The sequence below is a fragment of the Anomaloglossus baeobatrachus genome, chromosome 1, assembly GCF_048569485.1.
Source record: "Anomaloglossus baeobatrachus isolate aAnoBae1 chromosome 1, aAnoBae1.hap1, whole genome shotgun sequence".
Taxonomy (NCBI): Eukaryota; Metazoa; Chordata; class Amphibia; order Anura; family Aromobatidae; genus Anomaloglossus; species Anomaloglossus baeobatrachus.
This window is the reverse complement of record NC_134353.1, coordinates 659,668,226-659,689,524: the sequence shown is the minus strand read 5'-3', so window position 1 is coordinate 659,689,524 and position 21,299 is coordinate 659,668,226. Positions and strand designations below refer to the sequence as shown.

The following is a 21,299-nucleotide window of genomic DNA, read 5'->3' as shown; positions in this document are numbered from 1 at the left end:
CAGAACGGTGCATAGGTCCTTGATCTGAGATCACTCCATCAGGGTGATCTGCCCCACTTCTGCATCTCGTTGGCCCAGGCTATACATCATGACGTATTGCACCAGGGCTCGCCGGTGCTGCCACAGTCGCTGTAACATGTGGAGAGTTGAATTCCAGCGTGTCGCCACATCGCATTTCAGGCGATGAACCGGCAGGCCGAAAGACTTCTGGAGCGATGCAAGTCGCTCAGCTGCGGCGGTTGAACGGCGGAAGTGAGCACTGCAGACAGTTTACGTGCCCTGGTCAGAAGGCCATCTAGGCCGGGATAGTGTGTTAAAAATTGCTGGACAACAAGGTTCAACACGTGAGCCATACAAGGCACGTGTGTCACCTTGCCCAGGCGAAGGGCCGCACCCAGGTTTGCAGCATTGTCGCACACGGCCTTACCAGGCTGCAGGTTGAGTGGAGACAACCATTTATTAAACTCGGACCGCAGAGCTGACCACAACTCCTCAGCTGTGTGACTCTTATTCCCAAGACATGTCAAGCTAAAGACCGCCTGATGCCGTTGCGCTCTGCTGCCAGCAAAGTAATGAGGGGTGCGTGATTCCTTCTGCGCAGTGAGAACGCTGGTGGCCTGACCAGGCAGGCTTGGGGCGGAGGTGGAGGACCCAGATGAGGTGGAGGATGCAGAAGCAGTGGCGGAACTTGGACAGACAGAGGATTGACACACAAGTCGTGGGGACGGCAAGACTTGTGCAGCAGACCCTTCACCATCTATCAACATAGTTACCCAGTGCCCAGTCAGCGACATGTAACGTCCCTGTCCATGCTTACTGGTCCAAGTATCGGTGGTGAAATGCACCCGTTCACACACAGAGTTTCTCAAGGAAGCGGTGATGTTGTGTGCAACATGCTGGTGTAGCGCGGGCACACCTTTCTTAGAGAAGTAGTGGCGACTAGGCATCTGGTACTGGGGCACAGCGACAGACATAAGGTCTCTAAAATCCTGTGTGTCAACTAGGCGGCAAGGCAGCATTTCGGTAGCCAACAGCTTACAGAGGGATAGAGTCAACCTCTTAGCTTTGTCATGGGTCGGAGGAAGTGGCCTTTTATTTGACCACATCTGAGGGACAGAGATCTGGCTGCTGTGTGTAGACGGTGTTGAGTAGGGTGTCCCTGGAAAAATGCAGGTTTGTGAGGAAAGTGCAGGCGGAGACATGATGTTGCCTTCATCCAACGTAGGTGTCGATGTCTGAGAGAGCTGTACACACTCACTTGTTTCCCCTTCCAAACCAACTGACGACCTACCAAGCAAACTGCCTGTTGCGGTTACAGTGGTGGAAGTTTTGCGTGGAAAAACAGGTGTGACAGCTGTCCCCACAGTCCTAGAAGATGAAGAGCGCGCGGATGCACTGGAAGGGGCGGGCGGTGGATGGTTCGCTCCGCTAGGCCGCATTGCAGCACAGTGAGCTTCCCACCGGGACCTATGATATTTATTCATGTGACGATTCATGGAAGAAGTTGTCAAACTGCTGAGGTTTTGACCTCTACTAAGAGAATCATGACAAATTTTACATATCACATGATTTGGGCGATCTTTTTCTATGTCAAAAAAGGAACAGGCTAGGCAAGGCTTAGAGGCCATGCGACCTGTTGATGCACCCCGAATAATGCTCATAGGCAGAGTGGTGGCTGAGGATGCAGTTGTAGACGTGCTACCAGTGCTCCGACTCTGTCCAGGAAGGCGCAAGGTAATTTCGTCGTCGGTTGCATCCTCCTCCACCGCCTCTGTTGACCTCCTCGAGTGCCTGACTGGGGGTTGACAGTAGGTGGGATCTAGAACTTCATCATCAATTGTTGTGTTTGCACTCCCCTCCCCCTCAGACCGAGCCTCTTCTTGCCCTGACCGAATATTTAAGTTGTCATCCCAATCGGGTATCTGCGTCTCATCTTCATCAGTATGTTCCTCATTGCCTATAACCACAGTTGTTGGAAAGGCAGCATTTTGGTAGCCAACAGTTTGCATTTTATGAAAGTCAACCTCCAAGCCATGTCATGCCCTTCTAAAAGCATGTATAACACAGCGAGGGGACTCCAACCACAGTCTCCCTCGTTTCCACTCACTGGGCCACACACACCCCACTTGACTGGCATCGGTTGAGCTCCCTTTTGAAAAAGAAAAAGATGCTTTGCATGAAGCACTCTCAAAAATACGCGTGCCTTTCCCGTCCCCTGGCTGACCCAGGGGAAGAAAAGTCCTCTGAGAGCCATGACTGGTTCATCTTGGTTCTTTTAGAGACACAGCGAGGGGACTCCAACCACAGTCTCCCTCGTTGCCACTCACTGGGCCACACACACCCCACTTGACTGGCATCGGTTGAGCTCCCTTTTGAAAAAGAAAAAGATGCTTTGCATGAAGCACTCTCAAAAATACGCGTGCCTTTCCCGTCCCCTGGCTGACCCAGGGGAAGAAAAGTCCTCTGAGAGCCATGACTTGTTCATCTTGGTTCTTTTAGAGACACAGCGAGGGGACTCCAACCACAGTCTCCCTCGTTTCCACTCACTGGGCCACACACACCCCACTTGACTGGCATCGGTTGAGCTCCCTTTTGAAAAAGAAAAAGATGCTTTGCATGAAGCACTCTCAAAAATACGCGTGCCTTTCCCGTCCCCTGGCTGACCCAGGGGAAGAAAAGTCCTCTGAGAGCCATGACTTGTTCATCTTGGTTCTTTTAGAGACACAGCGAGGGGACTCCAACCACAGTCTCCCTCGTTGCCACTCACTGGGCCACACACACCCCACTTGACTGGCATCGGTTGAGCTCCCTTTTGAAAAAGAAAAAGATGCTTTGCATGAAGCACTCTCAAAAATACGCGTGCCTTTCCCGTCCCCTGGCTGACCCAGGGGAAGAAAAGTCCTCTGAGAGCCATGACTTGTTCATCTTGGTTCTTTTAGAGACACAGCGAGGGGACTCCAACCACAGTCTCCCTCGTTTCCACTCACTGGGCCACACACACCCCACTTGACTGGCATCGGTTGAGCTCCCTTTTGAAAAAGAAAAAGATGCTTTGCATGAAGCACTCTCAAAAATACGCGTGCCTTTCCCGTCCCCTGGCTGACCCAGGGGAAGAAAAGTCCTCTGAGAGCCATGACTTGTTCATCTTGGTTCTTTTAGAGACACAGCGAGGGGACTCCAACCACAGTCTCCCTCGTTTCCACTCACTGGGCCACACACACCCCACTTGACTGGCATCGGTTGAGCTCCCTTTTGAAAAAGAAAAAGATGCTTTGCATGAAGCACTCTCAAAAATACGCGTGCCTTTCCCGTCCCCTGGCTGACCCAGGGGAAGAAAAGTCCTCTGAGAGCCATGACTTGTTCATCTTGGTTCTTTTAGAGACACAGCGAGGGGACTCCAACCACAGTCTCCCTCGTTGCCACTCACTGGGCCACACACACCCCACTTGACTGGCATCGGTTGAGCTCCCTTTTGAAAAAGAAAAAGATGCTTTGCATGAAGCACTCTCAAAAATACGCGTGCCTTTCCCGTCCCCTGGCTGACCCAGGGGAAGAAAAGTCCTCTGAGAGCCATGACTTGTTCATCTTGGTTCTTTTAGAGACACAGCGAGGGGACTCCAACCACAGTCTCCCTCGTTGCCACTCACTGGGCCACACACACCCCACTTGACTGGCATCGGTTGAGCTCCCTTTTGAAAAAGAAAAAGATGCTTTGCATGAAGCACTCTCAAAAATACGCGTGCCTTTCCCGTCCCCTGGCTGACCCAGGGGAAGAAAAGTCCTCTGAGAGCCATGACTTGTTCATCTTGGTTCTTTTAGAGACACAGCGAGGGGACTCCAACCACAGTCTCCCTCGTTTCCACTCACTGGGCCACACACACCCCACTTGACTGGCATCGGTTGAGCTCCCTTTTGAAAAAGAAAAAGATGCTTTGCATGAAGCACTCTCAAAAATACGCGTGCCTTTCCCGTCCCCTGGCTGACCCAGGGGAAGAAAAGTCCTCTGAGAGCCATGACTTGTTCATCTTGGTTCTTTTAGAGACACAGCGAGGGGACTCCAACCACAGTCTCCCTCGTTTCCACTCACTGGGCCACACACACCCCACTTGACTGGCATCGGTTGAGCTCCCTTTTGAAAAAGAAAAAGATGCTTTGCATGAAGCACTCTCAAAAATACGCGTGCCTTTCCCGTCCCCTGGCTGACCCAGGGGAAGAAAAGTCCTCTGAGAGCCATGACTTGTTCATCTTGGTTCTTTTAGAGACACAGCGAGGGGACTCCAACCACAGTCTCCCTCGTTTCCACTCACTGGGCCACACACACCCCACTTGACTGGCATCGGTTGAGCTCCCTTTTGAAAAAGAAAAAGATGCTTTGCATGAAGCACTCTCAAAAATACGCGTGCCTTTCCCGTCCCCTGGCTGACCCAGGGGAAGAAAAGTCCTCTGAGAGCCATGACTTGTTCATCTTGGTTCTTTTAGAGACACAGCGAGGGGACTCCAACCACAGTCTCCCTCGTTTCCACTCACTGGGCCACACACACCCCACTTGACTGGCATCGGTTGAGCTCCCTTTTGAAAAAGAAAAAGATGCTTTGCATGAAGCACTCTCAAAAATACGCGTGCCTTTCCCGTCCCCTGGCTGACCCAGGGGAAGAAAAGTCCTCTGAGAGCCATGACTTGTTCATCTTGGTTCTTTTAGAGACACAGCGAGGGGACTCCAACCACAGTCTCCCTCGTTGCCACTCACTGGGCCACACACACCCCACTTGACTGGCATCGGTTGAGCTCCCTTTTGAAAAAGAAAAAGATGCTTTGCATGAAGCACTCTCAAAAATACGCGTGCCTTTCCCGTCCCCTGGCTGACCCAGGGGAAGAAAAGTCCTCTGAGAGCCATGACTTGTTCATCTTGGTTCTTTTAGAGACACAGCGAGGGGACTCCAACCACAGTCTCCCTCGTTTCCACTCACTGGGCCACACACACCCCACTTGACTGGCATCGGTTGAGCCCCCTTTTGAAAAAGAAAAAGATGCTTTGCATGAAGCACTCTCAAAAATACGCGTGCCTTTCCCGTCCCCTGGCTGACCCAGGGGAAGAAAAGTCCTCTGAGAGCCATGACTTGTTCATCTTGGTTCTTTTAGAGACACAGCGAGGGGACTCCAACCACAGTCTCCCTCGTTTCCACTCACTGGGCCACACACACCCCACTTGACTGGCATCGGTTGAGCTCCCTTTTGAAAAAGAAAAAGATGCTTTGCATGAAGCACTCTCAAAAATACGCGTGCCTTTCCCGTCCCCTGGCTGACCCAGGGGAAGAAAAGTCCTCTGAGAGCCATGACTTGTTCATCTTGGTTCTTTTAGAGACACAGCGAGGGGACTCCAACCACAGTCTCCCTCGTTGCCACTCACTGGGCCACACACACCCCACTTGACTGGCATCGGTTGAGCTCCCTTTTGAAAAAGAAAAAGATGCTTTGCATGAAGCACTCTCAAAAATACGCGTGCCTTTCCCGTCCCCTGGCTGACCCAGGGGAAGAAAAGTCCTCTGAGAGCCATGTCCACATTGTCAGTGGACAGACACGTGTGCTTATCTGCCAGCAGACCCACAGCAGCACTGAAGACAGGTTCCGAGAGAACGCTGGCTGCAGGACACGACAAGATCCCCAAGACGTACGTGGCGAGCTCAGGCAATTTATCAAGATTGGAAGCCAAGAATGAGCAGGGCTCAAGTTGCACATTAATGGAATCGATGTTTCCTTGCATATACTCATATATCTGTGTGTCCTCCTCTTTTTCCTTGTCCAGCTCTTTTGTTTTCGCATGAGTATATGTCCTTGTCACTTTCCCATGTGTTGTGAGTTGTTTGTGACCTTTTGGACACCTTTGAGGGTGTTTTCTAGGTGTTTTTCTGTGTTTGTGATTGCCTGCCATTGTTTCCTATGCAGTTCGAGTTCGGTTCGTCGAACGTTCGACGAACCGAACTCGAACGGGAGGTCCGTTCGGCGAACCAACCTCGAGCCGAACCGCGACCGGTTCGCTCATCTCTAACCATTAGATGTGCTCTTTTGGATATTATCCTGCTGGATGACTTGTATTGTTCAACTTTATGACTTACAGGTGTTTTCCCATGAACAAAGTTCATTTTGAAGTTGATTTTAATCAAAAGATCTTGAATTAATAATAATTTCCACAATTGGGTGTGTTTAAATAAAATGTTCCTGTGCTGAGATAATCTTATATATGTGTCCCTGCTATGTACTGTGTAATGGCCGTGTCTGACCGTACAGGGATATGGTCTGATCATACCACATCTCCTGGGCAGGGGAGGACATAAAGTAGAGTATATGATCACAGCTGATTCTTTTTGTGAGGTAAAGCATTTACCTGCCTGTTTTTAAGAATATTTTACCTCAAAGAAGGAATAATTTGTGATCCCACACTGTATTGTTTGTGTACTTTTTTATTTCCTCCCCTGCCCAGGAAATGTGGTATGATGAGACCATGTCCCTGTACAGTCAGACACGACTATTACACAGTACATAGCAGGGACACATACTGTATATAAGATTATCTCAGCACAGGACAGGAACACTTTTTTTATACACTGCTATTTGATTGACATGTGCAACGGGGGTGGGAATATGTGGGTCGAGTTTTGCTATCCATTCCCACCCCTGTCTGTCTGCATGACCTTCGTAGATGTAAGGCTATGTGCGCATGTGTGCGTAATTCTTGCAGTTACGCTGCGCTTTGTAGCGCAGCGTAACTGCATGCGTCCTGCGTCCCCTGCACAGTCTATGGAGATTGTGCAGGGGCCGTGCGCACGTGGCGTCTTAGAGCGCAGCGCTTCGGCTGCTGCCCGAAGTGCTGCGTTCAAGAAGTGACATGTCACTTCTTCCGTGCGCTTTGCCGGCAGCTCCTGCTCTGTCTATGGCAGGAGCTGCAGGCAGAGCGCATGGAATCGGCTTTTTTTTTTTTCTCTACGGACATTTTCTGCAGCGATTTGAAGCGCACGTGTGCTCTTCAGATCACTGCAGAAAATTCTTCAGTGACTGTACGCAACGTGCGCACATAGCCTTAGACTGTATGGGCTGCATTTTAAACACGCCCCCATTAATGTCATAGAAATAACTCATACCTGGAAGGAGCCCATACAGTCTAGCATCTACCAAGGCCAGGAAGGCAAACAGAAGTGGGAATTGATAGAAAAACCCGACCCACATATTCCCTTCCTGTTGCACCTGTCAATCAAATAGCTGTTCATTGCTGGAACTTTACTTGCACATATTTCTGAAATAAAACATCCAACTCTGAATAAAAGGTACTTACATTCAGCATCCTAGCACCAGTATAGCACGGACTTTACTTTATATATGAAAATCCTGCTGGTTGGTTCAATGTAAAGCCAATACCAATTTATGTATATGATTAGCAAATGCTTCATTCTGGCTGACTCTAACTTACATGCATGGGCATATCAAGAGTACCCAGGTTCTCGGGCTGTTTAGAATGTGAGTGACCCCCCAACCCTAATGTATCATGTGACTTGTGACAGGATCCCCTTGATAGATCACATGATTGATGCATAGGTGAACAGCTGCAGACGTAAAATGAGAGACAGCGGTGCGCATATAATAGAACAGGGGGGGATAAATAATTTTCCCAAGAGGCCACATGCGAGACTGAACCAAAAAGGCTGAAATTAATTCTGCTGAATATAATGATAACAACATATTAATTATAATATTTTATATTAACTGTATTCCTTAATATTGAGTATAATTAAGTTTGCTGACATCCCCTATATACAGTATGTGCCAAGCACAGATCCCCCTATACACAGCACGAGCCCCAATATAGCCTCCCTTTATATAGTACAAGCTCCCACATAGCCCCTAGTTATAGTATGAAACCCCCACATAGCCCTTATGCTCAGCATGAGCCCCCACAAAACCTCCTATATACAGCATGAGCCCACACATAGCCTCTTATATACAGTATCAGCCCCAAATAGCCTCCTATATACAGCAGGAGCCCCCACATGGCCTCCTATATACAGCATGAGCCTCAAAAAAGCCTCTTACATACAGCATGAGCCTCCACATAGCCCCTACATACAGTATGAATACCAACATAGTGCCTATATACAATATGAGCCATACTTAGTGCCCCTATATACACCATGAGCCCTCACATAGCTCCTATGCATGAGCCCCTACATAACCTCCTATATACAGCATGCACCCCCACATAGCATCCTATATACAGTATGAACCCCCACATAACCTCCTATATACAGCATGAGTCCATACATGTGCCCTTATATACAGCATGATATCCCCACATAGCCTCCTTTATACAGCATGAGCCCTCACATAGAACCCTATATACAGTATGAACCCCCATATAGCCTCCTATATACAGGATGAGCCCCCACACATGCTCCTTATATACAGCATGGGCCCTCACATAGCCACTATCTATATCATGAATCCCAAATAGCCCCATATACAGCAGGAGCCCCCGTAGAGCCTTCTGTATACAGCCTCAACCCCTAGACAGCCTACTATATTCCGTATGAGCCCCCACATAGCCTTCTATATACAGAAGGAGCCGAAATCCCCCGTCTGACACGATGACGGCGGAGAGGTGAGTGAGATCATCCTCTGACTCTGCGTATCCATTACCATGTTAGCACGCCCACAGGGGCTCACAGGGACGTACTAACATGGTAATGGGGGTGACTGCTCGGGGAACTAATGCCCAGGAGATTAGTGCCCTCACTCTTTAGCATACTATAAAAGATCTTTAGAACTACTTTTTCTAAAGACCTCTTTATCTATGCTAGTGTATACAGGGACGGTTAGGCAGGGATTAGCAATATGCACCCAGAACTGCTCGTGGTTCTGGGTGCATATTGGACCTGACAGGTTCCCTTTAACGCTTTTCTTTTTGCTTTTGTGGCTCACAATAGATTTGCAGATTTTTACTACTTTACAGTTGTTCCCTTCCTTAAGTTAGATATGAAATACATATTACAGCAGAGTGATATTCAGTATTAGATAGGGCAACATTGTATCAAGCCCTATGCAGAAAAAATATGAAATATGTGTCACTTCGAACTGTTTCATCTAAGGTAAATTTGTAACATTTTGATTTCCCAGAGGTTATTACTGCAAATGTTTATATGATTCTATGCATTATCAGGGTTCCCGCACCTATTATTGCTGTTGAGTTTTTATTAGCAGACTTCTTGATTACACTTCTAACTAGTGAAGCTGTGATTGCTATTCCAAGGTCCGTGGAGATAATTGTTGTACTCTTTTGACTTCTAAGGCCATGTGCGCACGTTGCGTTTTTTTCTGCGTTTTGGCTGCGTTTACAACTGCACTATGTCATTGACAAAATGCATGCGTTCTGATTCCCCAGCAAAGTTTATGAGAATCATGCAAAATCTGTGCGCACGATGCTTTTTGAAACGCAGCATTTTGATTGTCAAAAATTTGACAAAATCTCTGCGTTTAGAAAAGCAGCATGTCAATTCTTTTGTCCATTTTGGCAGCGTTCTACACCCATTGAAATCAATGAGTTGTAGAAAAACGCTGCCAAAATGTTAAGCAGTGCGTTTGTACAGCATTTTTGTTTCGATCCGCATGTTTTTTGACATAACAAAGGCAGGTCTTTCGGCCTCTCTCTCTCTGTCGGTCTGTCTCTCTCTCTATGTCTCTATCTCTCTCTCTGTCCATGTCGGTCTCTCCCTCCCACCCCCTCTCTCATACTCACCGATTCATGATCACCGGCACGGCGCTGCACGCCATTCACACTGTGGCTTCTCCTCTTTTGAAAATGCCGGCCGCTCATTAATCCATCTCGTATTCCCTGCTTCCCCCGCCCACCGGCGCCTATGATTGGTTGCAGTCAGACACAGCCCCATGCTGAGTGACAGCTGTCTCACTGCAACCAATCACAGCCGCTGGTGGGCGTGTCTATATCGAGCAGTTAAAAAAATAAATAAATAATTAAAAAAAAAACAACGTGCGGTTCCCCCCAATTTGGATACCAGCCAGGGTAAAGCCACACGGCTGAAGGCTGGTATTCTCAGGATGGGGAGCTACACGTTATGGGGAGCCCCCCAGCCTAACAATATCAGCCAGCAGCTGCCCGGAATTGCCGCATCCATTAGATAAATAAGGATTTAATGGCAGCAGCCTATAGCTGCCACTAAGTTCTAGGTTAATCATGGCAGGCGTCTCCCCGAGATACCTTCCATGATTACCTGTAAGGTAAAGAAAATAAAGACACACATCCAAAAAATCCTTTATTTGTAATGAAAGACAAAAAAACACCCTCTTTCACCACTTTATTAACCCCTCAAAAACTCCTCCATGTCCGACGTAATCCACGCAAGGTCCCACGACGCTTTCAGCTCTGCTACATCGGAAGCTGACAGGAGCGGCAGTAGAACACCGCCGCTCCTGTGAGCTCCATGCAGCAACTGAAGTGAGTCGCGCGATCAGCTGTGCTGTCACTGAGGTTACGCGCGGCCACCGCTCTCAGGTGGAGGACTGCAGCTGTGGCCAGGAGTAAGCCTTTGGGTTGAGTCTTCAGAGGGATTTTTATGCGCTGAGGAAGCAGCCCCCTGCCTGAACCTCTAACCTGCACTAAACGCCCGTGGAATCTCCAGACCTGGTAAGACCGTTCCCACTTGGAGTGGGATTTAAGATATATACGGTTTATACAGGTACAAGAGTTTTTCCATTGTTTTTGATACACACAGACAAACATATTCCCTGGGATGGGGCTCTGATTGTTGGTTCTGGTTGTGTCTATGCCTCAGGTGGTGACCAGTAATTATTAGGTGATTCCTGCCGTGGTACCATTCTGAGACATAGTGCTTATTTTTGGGCCTTCTATATATAGCTCAATTTTAGCCTTTGGTGGTTGTGTTGCCACCTCTGTTTCTAACCCGTGAGCACTAGCTCACTTTTATCCGCATATTTATTAAAGGTTATTTTTTAGGTCTATTCCTTTTCTTATAATTTTGATCCAGCTAATTCTGTCAATTACTGTGGATCCTTGTTTGGTATACTGCTATTTACCCCATATCACGTGGCTGATGGCGGGCTTCCTTTCGTCGGATATTGACACAAGGCAATGGGCCACTGAGGCCAAGGAAGTGTTCTCCGAAAAAAACCTAGTCCTCAAAAGGTATACACCAACTTTGAGTGGGGCGTTCAAGGACCTCACCAGGGTATATAAGGAGCGTATTGTATCCTGGTGGGAGGTCCAGTCGCTAGAGAGCTATTTGAAGGAGGAAATCGTCCCTAGGCATTTAAGAATAACACTACAGCCAGGGTACCGGCATAAAAATATTGATTTTATAGCGAAGTGGGAAAAAGAGGCCACCGAAAGCTCCCTCAGGCTTATGAAATTACTTCTTGAGGAAGAGAGGAAAAATCTGTCCACTTTAGAGGACTCTCTAAGGGATCATATAGATATAACACGCAAGTTCTCCAGCGAAGGGGAGTTTGCAAATAAAGAACTGGTGTTACAAGGGGTAATTGAGAAGTTCCAATACAAACTAAAAGAGAGAAAGCATAAGTTCTACATTAGGGATCTCCAGGACTTCAAGGATAATAGAGTTTATATCCCATCGGGCAACCGAGTGATTAGACAGAGCGAGACAGATTTTTCCTCAACAGACGCAGAAGTATCGGATACTGACACTAGGAACAACCAGTTCAGACCACAACAATTTAAAAAGAGAGGGAGAGGCCGATCGAGCTATAGGGGAGCCAACCACAATTTTGGCCGAGGTGGTTTTTTGGACAATCAATACCACCTGAGAAGCAAGGGCCAAATAAATCCGCAATAATGTGTGTGGCACCTCAGGTGGTGAATTTATCCTCCAGACCTCTTAGTGATACTGAACAACGAGTTTTGGATAGAGGCTTGTCCTTTGTCCCCACCTCGGATTTTGATGAATTCACAGCGATTAAAGACTTGAATCTTTTCGCCAGACGTCTTAAGTGGAAGAAATATTTTGGCAGACAAAATGAGAAAACCTCAGGTGAACTGGGGATCTCAGAAGATCTCCTTAAAGACGTCAGGCTACTCTTCCATTTGAGTGATCCAAATCCCAATGACCTAGGGGAAGGACCTTTCACTAATTTAAAAAATAGGAGTGCAAGAATGCCCCCTACAGCGGCAGAGGTTGACGCTATTGACGTGTTTGTCAATATGGTTACCAGGGACCTCAGAAGGAACGTGGGCAGACGTAAGGGTCAGTTTAATCTATCTAAGCCCGAAATGCTCAGCCTACAATGTTTGGAAAGGGACTCCAGTATCACCATAAAACCCTCTGACAAAGGGGGTAACGTGGTGATACTGGACTCCGGGGATTACAAAAACATCTGTCTAGATATCTTGAAGGATAAGTCATCCTATGCCAAACTTGATTCAAGCCCAATATTGGGTTTTAAAAATGAATTAAGGAACATGTTGGAAACAGCTCTGAATAGGAATATCATAGACAGAAATGAGTTTGATTATCTATTACCTACCTTCCCAGTCATGGCGACATTTTATATTCTACCCAAAATACATAAGGGCTGTAGCCCTTTAAAGGGTCGCCCAATTGTGTCTGGGATAGGTAGTCTAACGGAAAAATTGAGCATTTATGTAGACAGAATTTTAAGACCATTCGTTCTTTCACTTAACTCCTATCTAAGGGATACTACGGATTTTCTTCGGAGAATCGACGACATTTTCTTGGAGGAGGGGATGATATTGTGCAGCATCGACGTTGAGGCACTATATTCCTCCATCCCCCATACGGCTGGGGTTGATGCTGTACAATTCTTCCTTGGGACCAGAGGTAATCATTTCGTGCAACACAACAAGTTTGTCATAGAGGCACTCACTTTCTGCCTAACCAAAAACGTTTTCACCTTCGATGGGAGGTTCTTCCATCAGCTCAAGGGTACTGCGATGGGGACGTGTTGTGCCCCATCGTACGCTAACCTCCTCTTGGGCTGGTGGGAGGAGAAGGTTGTTTTTGGCGGCAATATAGATACCGAAGACGTCGTCTTGTGGCTAAGGTACATAGACGACGTCTTCGTTATCTGGAAGGGATTGGAGGCGGACTTCCATTCCTTCATGGCTGTCCTCAATAACAATGACATTGGTCTGCATTTCACTTGTGAAGTGGGCGGGGACAGTTTGGCATTTCTGGATGTGTTGGTTGAGAAGGGCCCGGAGGGTCGCCTAAAGACGACAACTTATAGGAAAGCCACCTCCTCGAACTCACTCTTGAAGTGGGATAGTGCCCATCCTGTCTCTTTGAAAAAAGGAATCCCTAAGGGACAGTTTATCAGGATGCGAAGGAACTGTTCTGATGATGTGTCCTTTCGTTCACAATCCTTTGACCTTATGCGACGTCTGAGAGAGAGGGGTTACCCGGAGGGGGTGATTGCAAGAGCATACAAGTCCACTTGTGAGCTTGATCGCAGTAGCCTATTAAATCCCAACGGCAGGAACAATGATAACCCTGATGTTTTGAGATTCATTACAGCGTTTAACAACGGTGCAACGGACCTGAGACAGATATTAAACAAACATTGGTCTATATTGCACATGGATCCCACAATCAATAAGCTCCTCCTCAGCTACCCGTCAATCACATTTAGAAAAGCAAGATCCCTAGGTGATAGATTGGTGCATAGTCACTTTGAGGAAAACAGACCGACGAGGACAACAACTGGAACAAAAGGATGTTTCAAATGCCATGACTGCATAAACTGTAGGTTTATTGAGGAAGGCAAGGATTTCAAGAACTCCAGTGGTACCAGGGTTTACTCCCTTAGGTCGTTAATAACATGTAAATCGAAAGGGGTAGTGTACAAGGTGACTTGTGGATGTGGCAAAATGTATGTGGGCAAGACTATCAGGGAACTGAGACGCAGAGTGGGCGAGCATAAGGGAGACATTCTGAAGAAGAACGACACACCTGTGGCGAGACATTTTAATACCTGTCAGAACGGTGACCTGGGAAGTTTTAGAGTAATGGGCATTGATCTCATTCCCCCCCCTCGTAGGGGTGGTAATTGGGATATGACTATCCTCCAGAAAGAGTGTTTCTGGATTTACAGTCTGGACACAATGACACCGGGAGGATTGAATGAATCTCTGTCTTTCATACCTTTTTTAGGAGCACCCTAGAATTAGGGGAATTCATAGGAGGGATAGCCGACGCCCGAGTGGGGGCACCAATAGGCGGGGGAGCTGTTTAGGGTGCCGACCCCCACATGATAGGTAGGGCCTTGTAGTCAGGGTGAGTGACTAGTGTGCACTCTAGTTTCCTATTTTCCAACTTGACTTTGACTGTCCCCTGAGAAATCCAGCCCTGAAGGTGGGCTTTTTGGTCCTAAGTCCCACTTACCTCTCCCCACATGACTAACTACCCCTCCCTTTTTTGATGTGGTATTTCATGTACCCTTGTTATATGGATCAGGCTTGCTCCATACTCGAGTACTGAGTTCTGCCCCTGTTATGCGTTGTAATGAGTCTCGCCCTGCTAATGTAAATTTTCCCCCCTGTTTTTTGTTTTTTTTTGGCCTTTTCTTTGGCTTTTTTGGACATCTTCCATGACTATATTTGGCCAAACTCCTTGTTTTCAATTATCTTTTGTGTGAAGTCTGACCATTGCCATAATGTTTCGTATACCGGCGCGTCTGTGGTCTTGAACCTGCGTGCCTAGGTGTGATTGATTGGTTCTGCGGCTCGTATACTGGAACGCTCATACCATTATGGGCGTATCCGGTTTCAGTCTGTATAAATTCTGAGCTTGCGTTCCATATACCCGGATGTTGTCACATCGGGTATTAGCTGTGACGCCTATGTGGCGACGCGGCGCTTGATGACGAGTCACTTCCGGTTCAAATGCATGCCGGGAGTGAACGTCACTGACGGTGATCGATGACGCGTCACTTCCGGCCCGAAGGTTCTCTGGGAGTGCGCGTCACCGATGACGCACCCATTTGCGCATGCGCCGTGCTATTTAAGGAGCGTCCTGTAGACGCTCAGCGCGGCATTTATGAAATCTGGGTCGGATCTGTACGCCACGATGCGGTGAGTGTTGGGAACCTATGGGCTTGACTAATATGGCCTGATTGACGGCCCGAAGGTTTATTCTATGTATTTCCTTTACAGTGATCTGGGCATCTTTTGATTGTCATCCGGTGGCAATACCGGTTGACTGCACTTCCCCACTGGAACTCCCCTGATGATCTGCCTTTGAAACGTTGGGAGTGGGCACGGTGAATATATGCCTTTGGGTTGAGTCTTCAGAGGGATTTTTATGCGCTGAGGAAGCAGCCCCCTGTCTGAACCTCTAACCTGCACTAAACGCCCGTGGAATCTCCAGACCTGGTAAGACCGTTCCCACTTGGAGTGGGATTTAAGATATATACGGTTTATACAGGTACAAGAGTTTTTCCATTGTTTTTGATACACACAGACAAACATATTCCCTGGGATGGGGCTCTGATTGTTGGTTCTGGTTGTGTCTATGCCTCAGGTGGTGACCAGTAATTATTAGGTGATTCCTGCCGTGGTACCATTCTGAGACATAGTGCTTATTTTTGGGCCTTCTATATATAGCTCAATTTTAGCCTTTGGTGGTTGTGTTGCCACCTCTGTTTCTAACCCGTGAGCACTAGCTCACTTTTATCCGCATATTTATTAAAGGTTATTTTTTAGGTCTATTCCTTTTCTTATAATTTTGATCCAGCTAATTCTGTCAATTACTGTGGATCCTTGTTTGGTATACTGCTATTTACCCCGTGGCCAGGAGTAAGCTGAGTGAAAGCACAGCTGATCACGCTGCTCACTGCAGTCACTCAGGGAATTTGCGATCACTGGTGAGTCCTTCACGTGTGACTGTAAATCAAGCCGCGGCACACGCTCAGAGCCGCGAGATCACAATGAAGTCGGGTGAAGTTCATCCGACTTCATTCTGATCGTCTTTTTGTCAGAGTTGTCCCACTCGACTCTGCTGCAAGTCTATGGGGATGCTACAGAGCCGAGTGGGACCGCACTGTCAAAAATGTGCGTTCTGCATGAATATGCGCACGTTGCATTCTGCCGAATGCGTCTCAGAACGTATCTCTTTCGGCTGCGTTCTGAGATGCACATGCAGTGACTTACACGCTGAGGAATAGAACGCAGCGTGTGCACATAGCCTTAGTGATAGCACTACTGGTCTGCTTAGACAGTTCTCCTTATCTTTGCAATTATGAGCAAGGAATGGAGTAAAACTGGCCAATTTAACCATCAGAGCCATCAATAGTAAAGTCGTGAATGCTGACAAGGTGGGAGTTGGTGAGTCCGATTTCTAATTAATCATAGTTTAGACCGGATTCTCACATCCATGTTTGCAATCCGAGTGTGCAATATAATGCATAAACTAAAGCTGTGGATTGTGGGTTAGGAGACCTGTGTCCAGTCATAGCATCACAAGAACATGGAGGTGGCATCCAGCCTTAAGGCCACTTTACACGCTACAACATCGCTAAAGCGATCTCGTTGGGGGTCACGTATTTTGTGACGCACATCCGGCCGCTTTAGCGATGTCGTTGCATGTGACACCTATGAAGGATTTTGCATCGTCGCAAAAACGTGGAAAATCGCTAATCGGTGACATGCCCCCCTATTCCCAATTATCGTTGCTGCTGCGTGTACAATGTAGTTCGTCGTTCCTGCGGCAGCACACATCGCTATGTGTGACACTGCAGGAACGAGGAACCTCACCTTACCTGCGGCCGCTGGCAATGCGGAAGGAAGGAGGTGGGCGGGATGTTACGTCCCGCTCATCTCCACCCCTCCGCTTCTATTGGGCACCCGCTTAGTGACTTCGTAGTGACGCCGAACGAACTGCCCCCTTAGCAAGGAGGCGGTTCGCCGGTCACAGCGACGTCGCTAGGCAGGCAAGTAGTATGACGGGTCTGAGCGATGTTGTGCGCCACGGGCAGCGATTTGCCAGTGTTACACAACCGATGGGGGCGGGTACGCATGCTAGCGATATCAGTAACAATATCGCAGCGTGTAAAGCAGCCTTTAGTCTGAGTTAGAGTTGTTTCAAACTAAACAAAGGCTGCCGTTAATTGTGTTTTCATTTTTGTATCCTTTTTTATGGTGAAGTTTTTATTTTGATATTTTTTTTTTGCTCTGTGCTCTTCTGTATTAAAGATAGAATTTCTGTATTTACAAGTAGTTTCACTAATCACTTTATTTAAGTGGATAATACATGGTGCAATGAATATTCAGGGATGCCAATATTGTTGACCATAACTGTAGTTCGTCAGCTTGTTTGAGACAAATTAAATATTACTTATAATTTATTCTGCACAAACAGAATGTAAATGATCTGAATCAATGGCTTTCTGCACTGCGCAAAGTCAGCTTATGTAACCAGCGATTGTTGCCAACCTATCACCCAGGGGCCTATCGTAATGCACACTGGACATGCTGCCTGCAAAACGAACGTACAGGTAATGAGCATACATACAGTTTAATATATCTGACTATATTGTAAGCTCATAGTTTACACTTAGGTTGCACTTTGGCTGTTTTACAGTGCGTGGATGCAGTCGTACACACTTGGCTGTAACTCTGGGGGACTGGAGTGATCCTTTGGATCCTGATGCCGAGGCTCAGGTTTTGTATCGACATCTCCTATCTATAAAGGACACACTCAGGTCTGCAAATACAGCTTTTCGTCTGTTCTAACCAAATATTGGGCTTACTTTTGGGTCAGCAATTGTTCATGCATGGATTCATCACACATAGTCTTTTATAGTATAAAAGGTGAAGGAGGGTTGAACTAGATGGACCTAGGTCTTTTTTCAACCTATTTAACTATGTAACTATTTGTAAAATAGACCGAATATGTATCTATGTTGGATACTTTCCATTCTTTCGAGGAAACCTTTGATCCATGATTCTTTTTTTTCATTAGGAATAAGTATTTGGATGGGGCAGAATGTGCAACTGTGGGAAAGCCGGAGTCCATAGGTCACAACGACAAAGGTTCAGTGTTATCTCTATGGTTATTGTGTTACTTTGGATTAGCATCGTATGAGTAAATATACCTTTTTTTCTCATTTGTCCCACTCAGGTTCCATCCCATCTTCCCCAGGTAGACGGTTACTCTCAGTGATTGAGGATTTACAAAAAGCACACCAGGCCTTTGAAAGAAGGGAGCGAGAGGACACGCCTAATCACGGTCAATGTGTCTAGAACTAGGGGCGTACCTATAGTGGGTGCAGGGGTTGCAGTTGTACCTGAGCCATGGAGCCCAGCAAGGCCCAAAAGCTTCTATTGGACCATCAGTGAAGACCAATTTTATGAAAGACCCGTGATAGTTTGGGGCCTGTTGGAGATTTTGCATGGGGCCCACAAGCTTCAAGTTACTCAGTTCATTATAACTTGGGTCTATATCTCACTCATTTTTATTGCTCATATCACTTGGCCAAGTTTCAGATTTTTGTACCTTTTTTTTTTGAGGTTCCTGATTATGAACAATAAAAAAATCAAACGATGCAGAAAATTTGCCCTATTTTATGTGTATTCTATCTCAGGAGAGGACCACAAAGTCAGAACTAATTTGCTTTCTTGGTGAAAATGGAAGTGAATTTGTCAGCAGTTTCGAGCGTTGTCCCTGTAGGCCTGAGTTGGACATGTTTTAAATACCATCATTTATCATTGAGTGACCTGCGCTTTGCCTCAACCCAGTTTTCTTTCTAGAGATTGTAGTGTACACGTCACCTGCATTGCCCACTGAGGTGTTTTATCTACTCTTGTCAGCTACACAAATGGCATCAATCCTGTCAGCAGTTACCACAGTAAAGTTAGGTCAGCAATGCTAAGGAATTAATTCTGGGGTTCTGGTGCTGTGTCAATAAGTCAATAAGTTTACAGAATACATTATTTACGGTGGTGCAAACATTCTCTGTTATTTCTTCTTTCAGCTTTGCCATTTTATCCAGACTACTGATTTCCTACAAAGTGTAAGCTTTCCTATTGCTAAAAGTACTTACAAATGAAACCAGAAGTTTACATACACTATCTAAAAAGACCCATATGCATGTTTTCTGACTATCTGACATGAAATCAGAATAAACCTTTCCCGTTTTAGGACAATTAGGAACCAAATTTATTTATATTTGCCAAATGCCACAAAAATGAAAGAAAGAGAATGATTTAATGCACTACGACATCGCAGGTGCAATATCGGTGGGGTCAAATCGAAAGTGACTCACATCCAGCGTCGCAGTCGATATCGTAGTGTGTAAATCCTTTTTGATACGATTAACGAGCGCAAAAGCATCGTTATCGTATCATCGGTGTAGGGTCCGACATTTCCATTGTTTGGCAGCAGCGACAGGTACGATGTTGTTTCTCGTTCCTGCGGCAGCACACAGCGCTATGTGAGAAGCCGCAGGAGCGAGGAACATCTCCTACCTGCGTCACCGCGTCTCACGCCGGCTCGGCGGAAGGAAGGAGGGGGTGGGATGTTTACATCCCACTCATCTCCGCCCCTCCGCTTCTATTGGCCGCCTGCCGTGTGACGTCGCTATGACGCCGCACGACCCGCCCCCTTATTAAGGAGGCGGGTCGCCGGCCAGAGCGACGTCGCAGGGCAGGTGAGTGCATGTGAAGCTGGCGTAGCGATAATGTTCGCTTCGCCAGCTATCACCATGATATCGCAGCTGCGACGGGGGCGGGGACTATCGTGCATGGCATCGCAGCATCGGCTTGCAATGTCGTAGTGTGCAAAGGGCCCCTAAGAGTACTATCAAACAATATGGGACAGCCCATATGCTGATGTCATGTGTTTGGAAGCATCTGATAGGTTTATTGCCAACGTCTGAGTTAATTATTATGATTATTATAGCGCTATTTATTACATGGCCCTTTACATGTGAGTAGGGGCACACATATTTGGGACAAGCACACTAATCCTAAACAAAACAAGGCACAGACTGGTACAGGAAGAGAGAGGACCCTGCCCGTGAGGGCTCACAGTCTACAAGGGATGGGTGAGGATACAGTAGGTGTGGGATGAGATGGTCGTGCGGCTCTATATCAGACTGAGGGTTACTGCAGGTTGTAGGCTTGTCGGAAGAGGTGGGTCTTCAGTTTCCTTTTGAAGCTTGTCAAGGTAGGCAAGAGTCTGATATGTTGTGGCAGAGAGTTCCAGAGACACACCTGTGGATGTATTATAATGGACACCTGAAACACACTGCTTCTTTGTGTAGCATCATGGGAAAGTCAAAAGAAATCAGCCAAGACATCAGGAAGAGAATTGTGGACTGGTCCATCCTTGGGTGCAATTTACAGATACATGAAGGTGCCTTGTTCATCGATACAAACAATTATATGCAAGTACAAACAAGATGGGAATGTTCAGCCATCATACCCCTCAGGAAGGAGACAGGTTCTGTGTACCAGAGATGAACGTGCTTTGGTCAGACATGTGCATATTAACCAAAGAACAAAAGCAAAAGACCTTGTGAAGATGCTGGAGGAAGCTGGGGTAAGATTGTGTCATTTTCCACAGTGAAATGAATGAGCTGAAAGGTCACTCTACCAGGAAGAAGACATTGCTCCAAAAGAAACAAAAAAAAATCCATATTAATGTTTGCAAATACACACAGGAACAAGGACCTTAATTTTTGGAGACATGTCCTGTGGTCTAACAAAACTAAAATTGAACTGTTTGGCCATAATGACCATCATTACGTTTGGAGGAAAAAGGAACAAGCTTTAAAAACTAAGAACACCATCCCAACTGTGAAACATGGGGGTTGCAGCATCATGTTGTGGGGGTGTGTTGCTGCAGGAGGGACTGGTGCACTTCACAAAATAGATGGCATCACGAGGAAAGAAGATTATGTGGCAATACTGAAGCAATATCTCAAGACATCAGCCAGGAACTTAAAGCTTGGCGGAAATGGGTCTTCCAAATGGATAATGACCCAAAGCGTACTGCCAGACTGGTTACTAAGTGGCTTAAGGATAACAAAGTCAATCCTATTGAAAATTTATGGGCAAAGCTGAAAAGGCAGGTACGAGCAAGGTGAACTACAAACAAGGCTCAGTTACACCAGTTCTGTCAGTAAGAATGGACCCAAATTTCAATCAACTATTTTGAGAAGCTTGTGGAAGGATATCCAAATGTTTGACCCAAGTCATATAGTTTAAGCGCAATGGTACCAAGTACTTTTTGGTACATTAGGTC

General features: G+C 46.7%; 1 protein-coding gene across 2 annotated transcripts in view; it reads left to right on the top strand.

The window, feature by feature from the left end:
- The window catches only part of RASAL1 (RAS protein activator like 1), a 150,229-nt gene extending 131,582 nt beyond the window's left edge, over positions 1–18,647 (top strand). Inside the window, exons 18-21 of one of the 2 annotated variants that reach the window (XM_075319996.1) lie at positions 17,412–17,547; positions 17,634–17,754; positions 18,015–18,085; positions 18,174–18,647. In XM_075319996.1, coding sequence (XP_075176111.1) covers positions 17,412–17,547; positions 17,634–17,754; positions 18,015–18,085; positions 18,174–18,295 — 450 coding nt within the window. In that variant the 3' untranslated portion in view covers positions 18,296–18,647. The other variant, XM_075319995.1, reaches the window with a different exon arrangement.
- Positions 18,648–21,299: the final 2,652 nt, after the last annotated feature.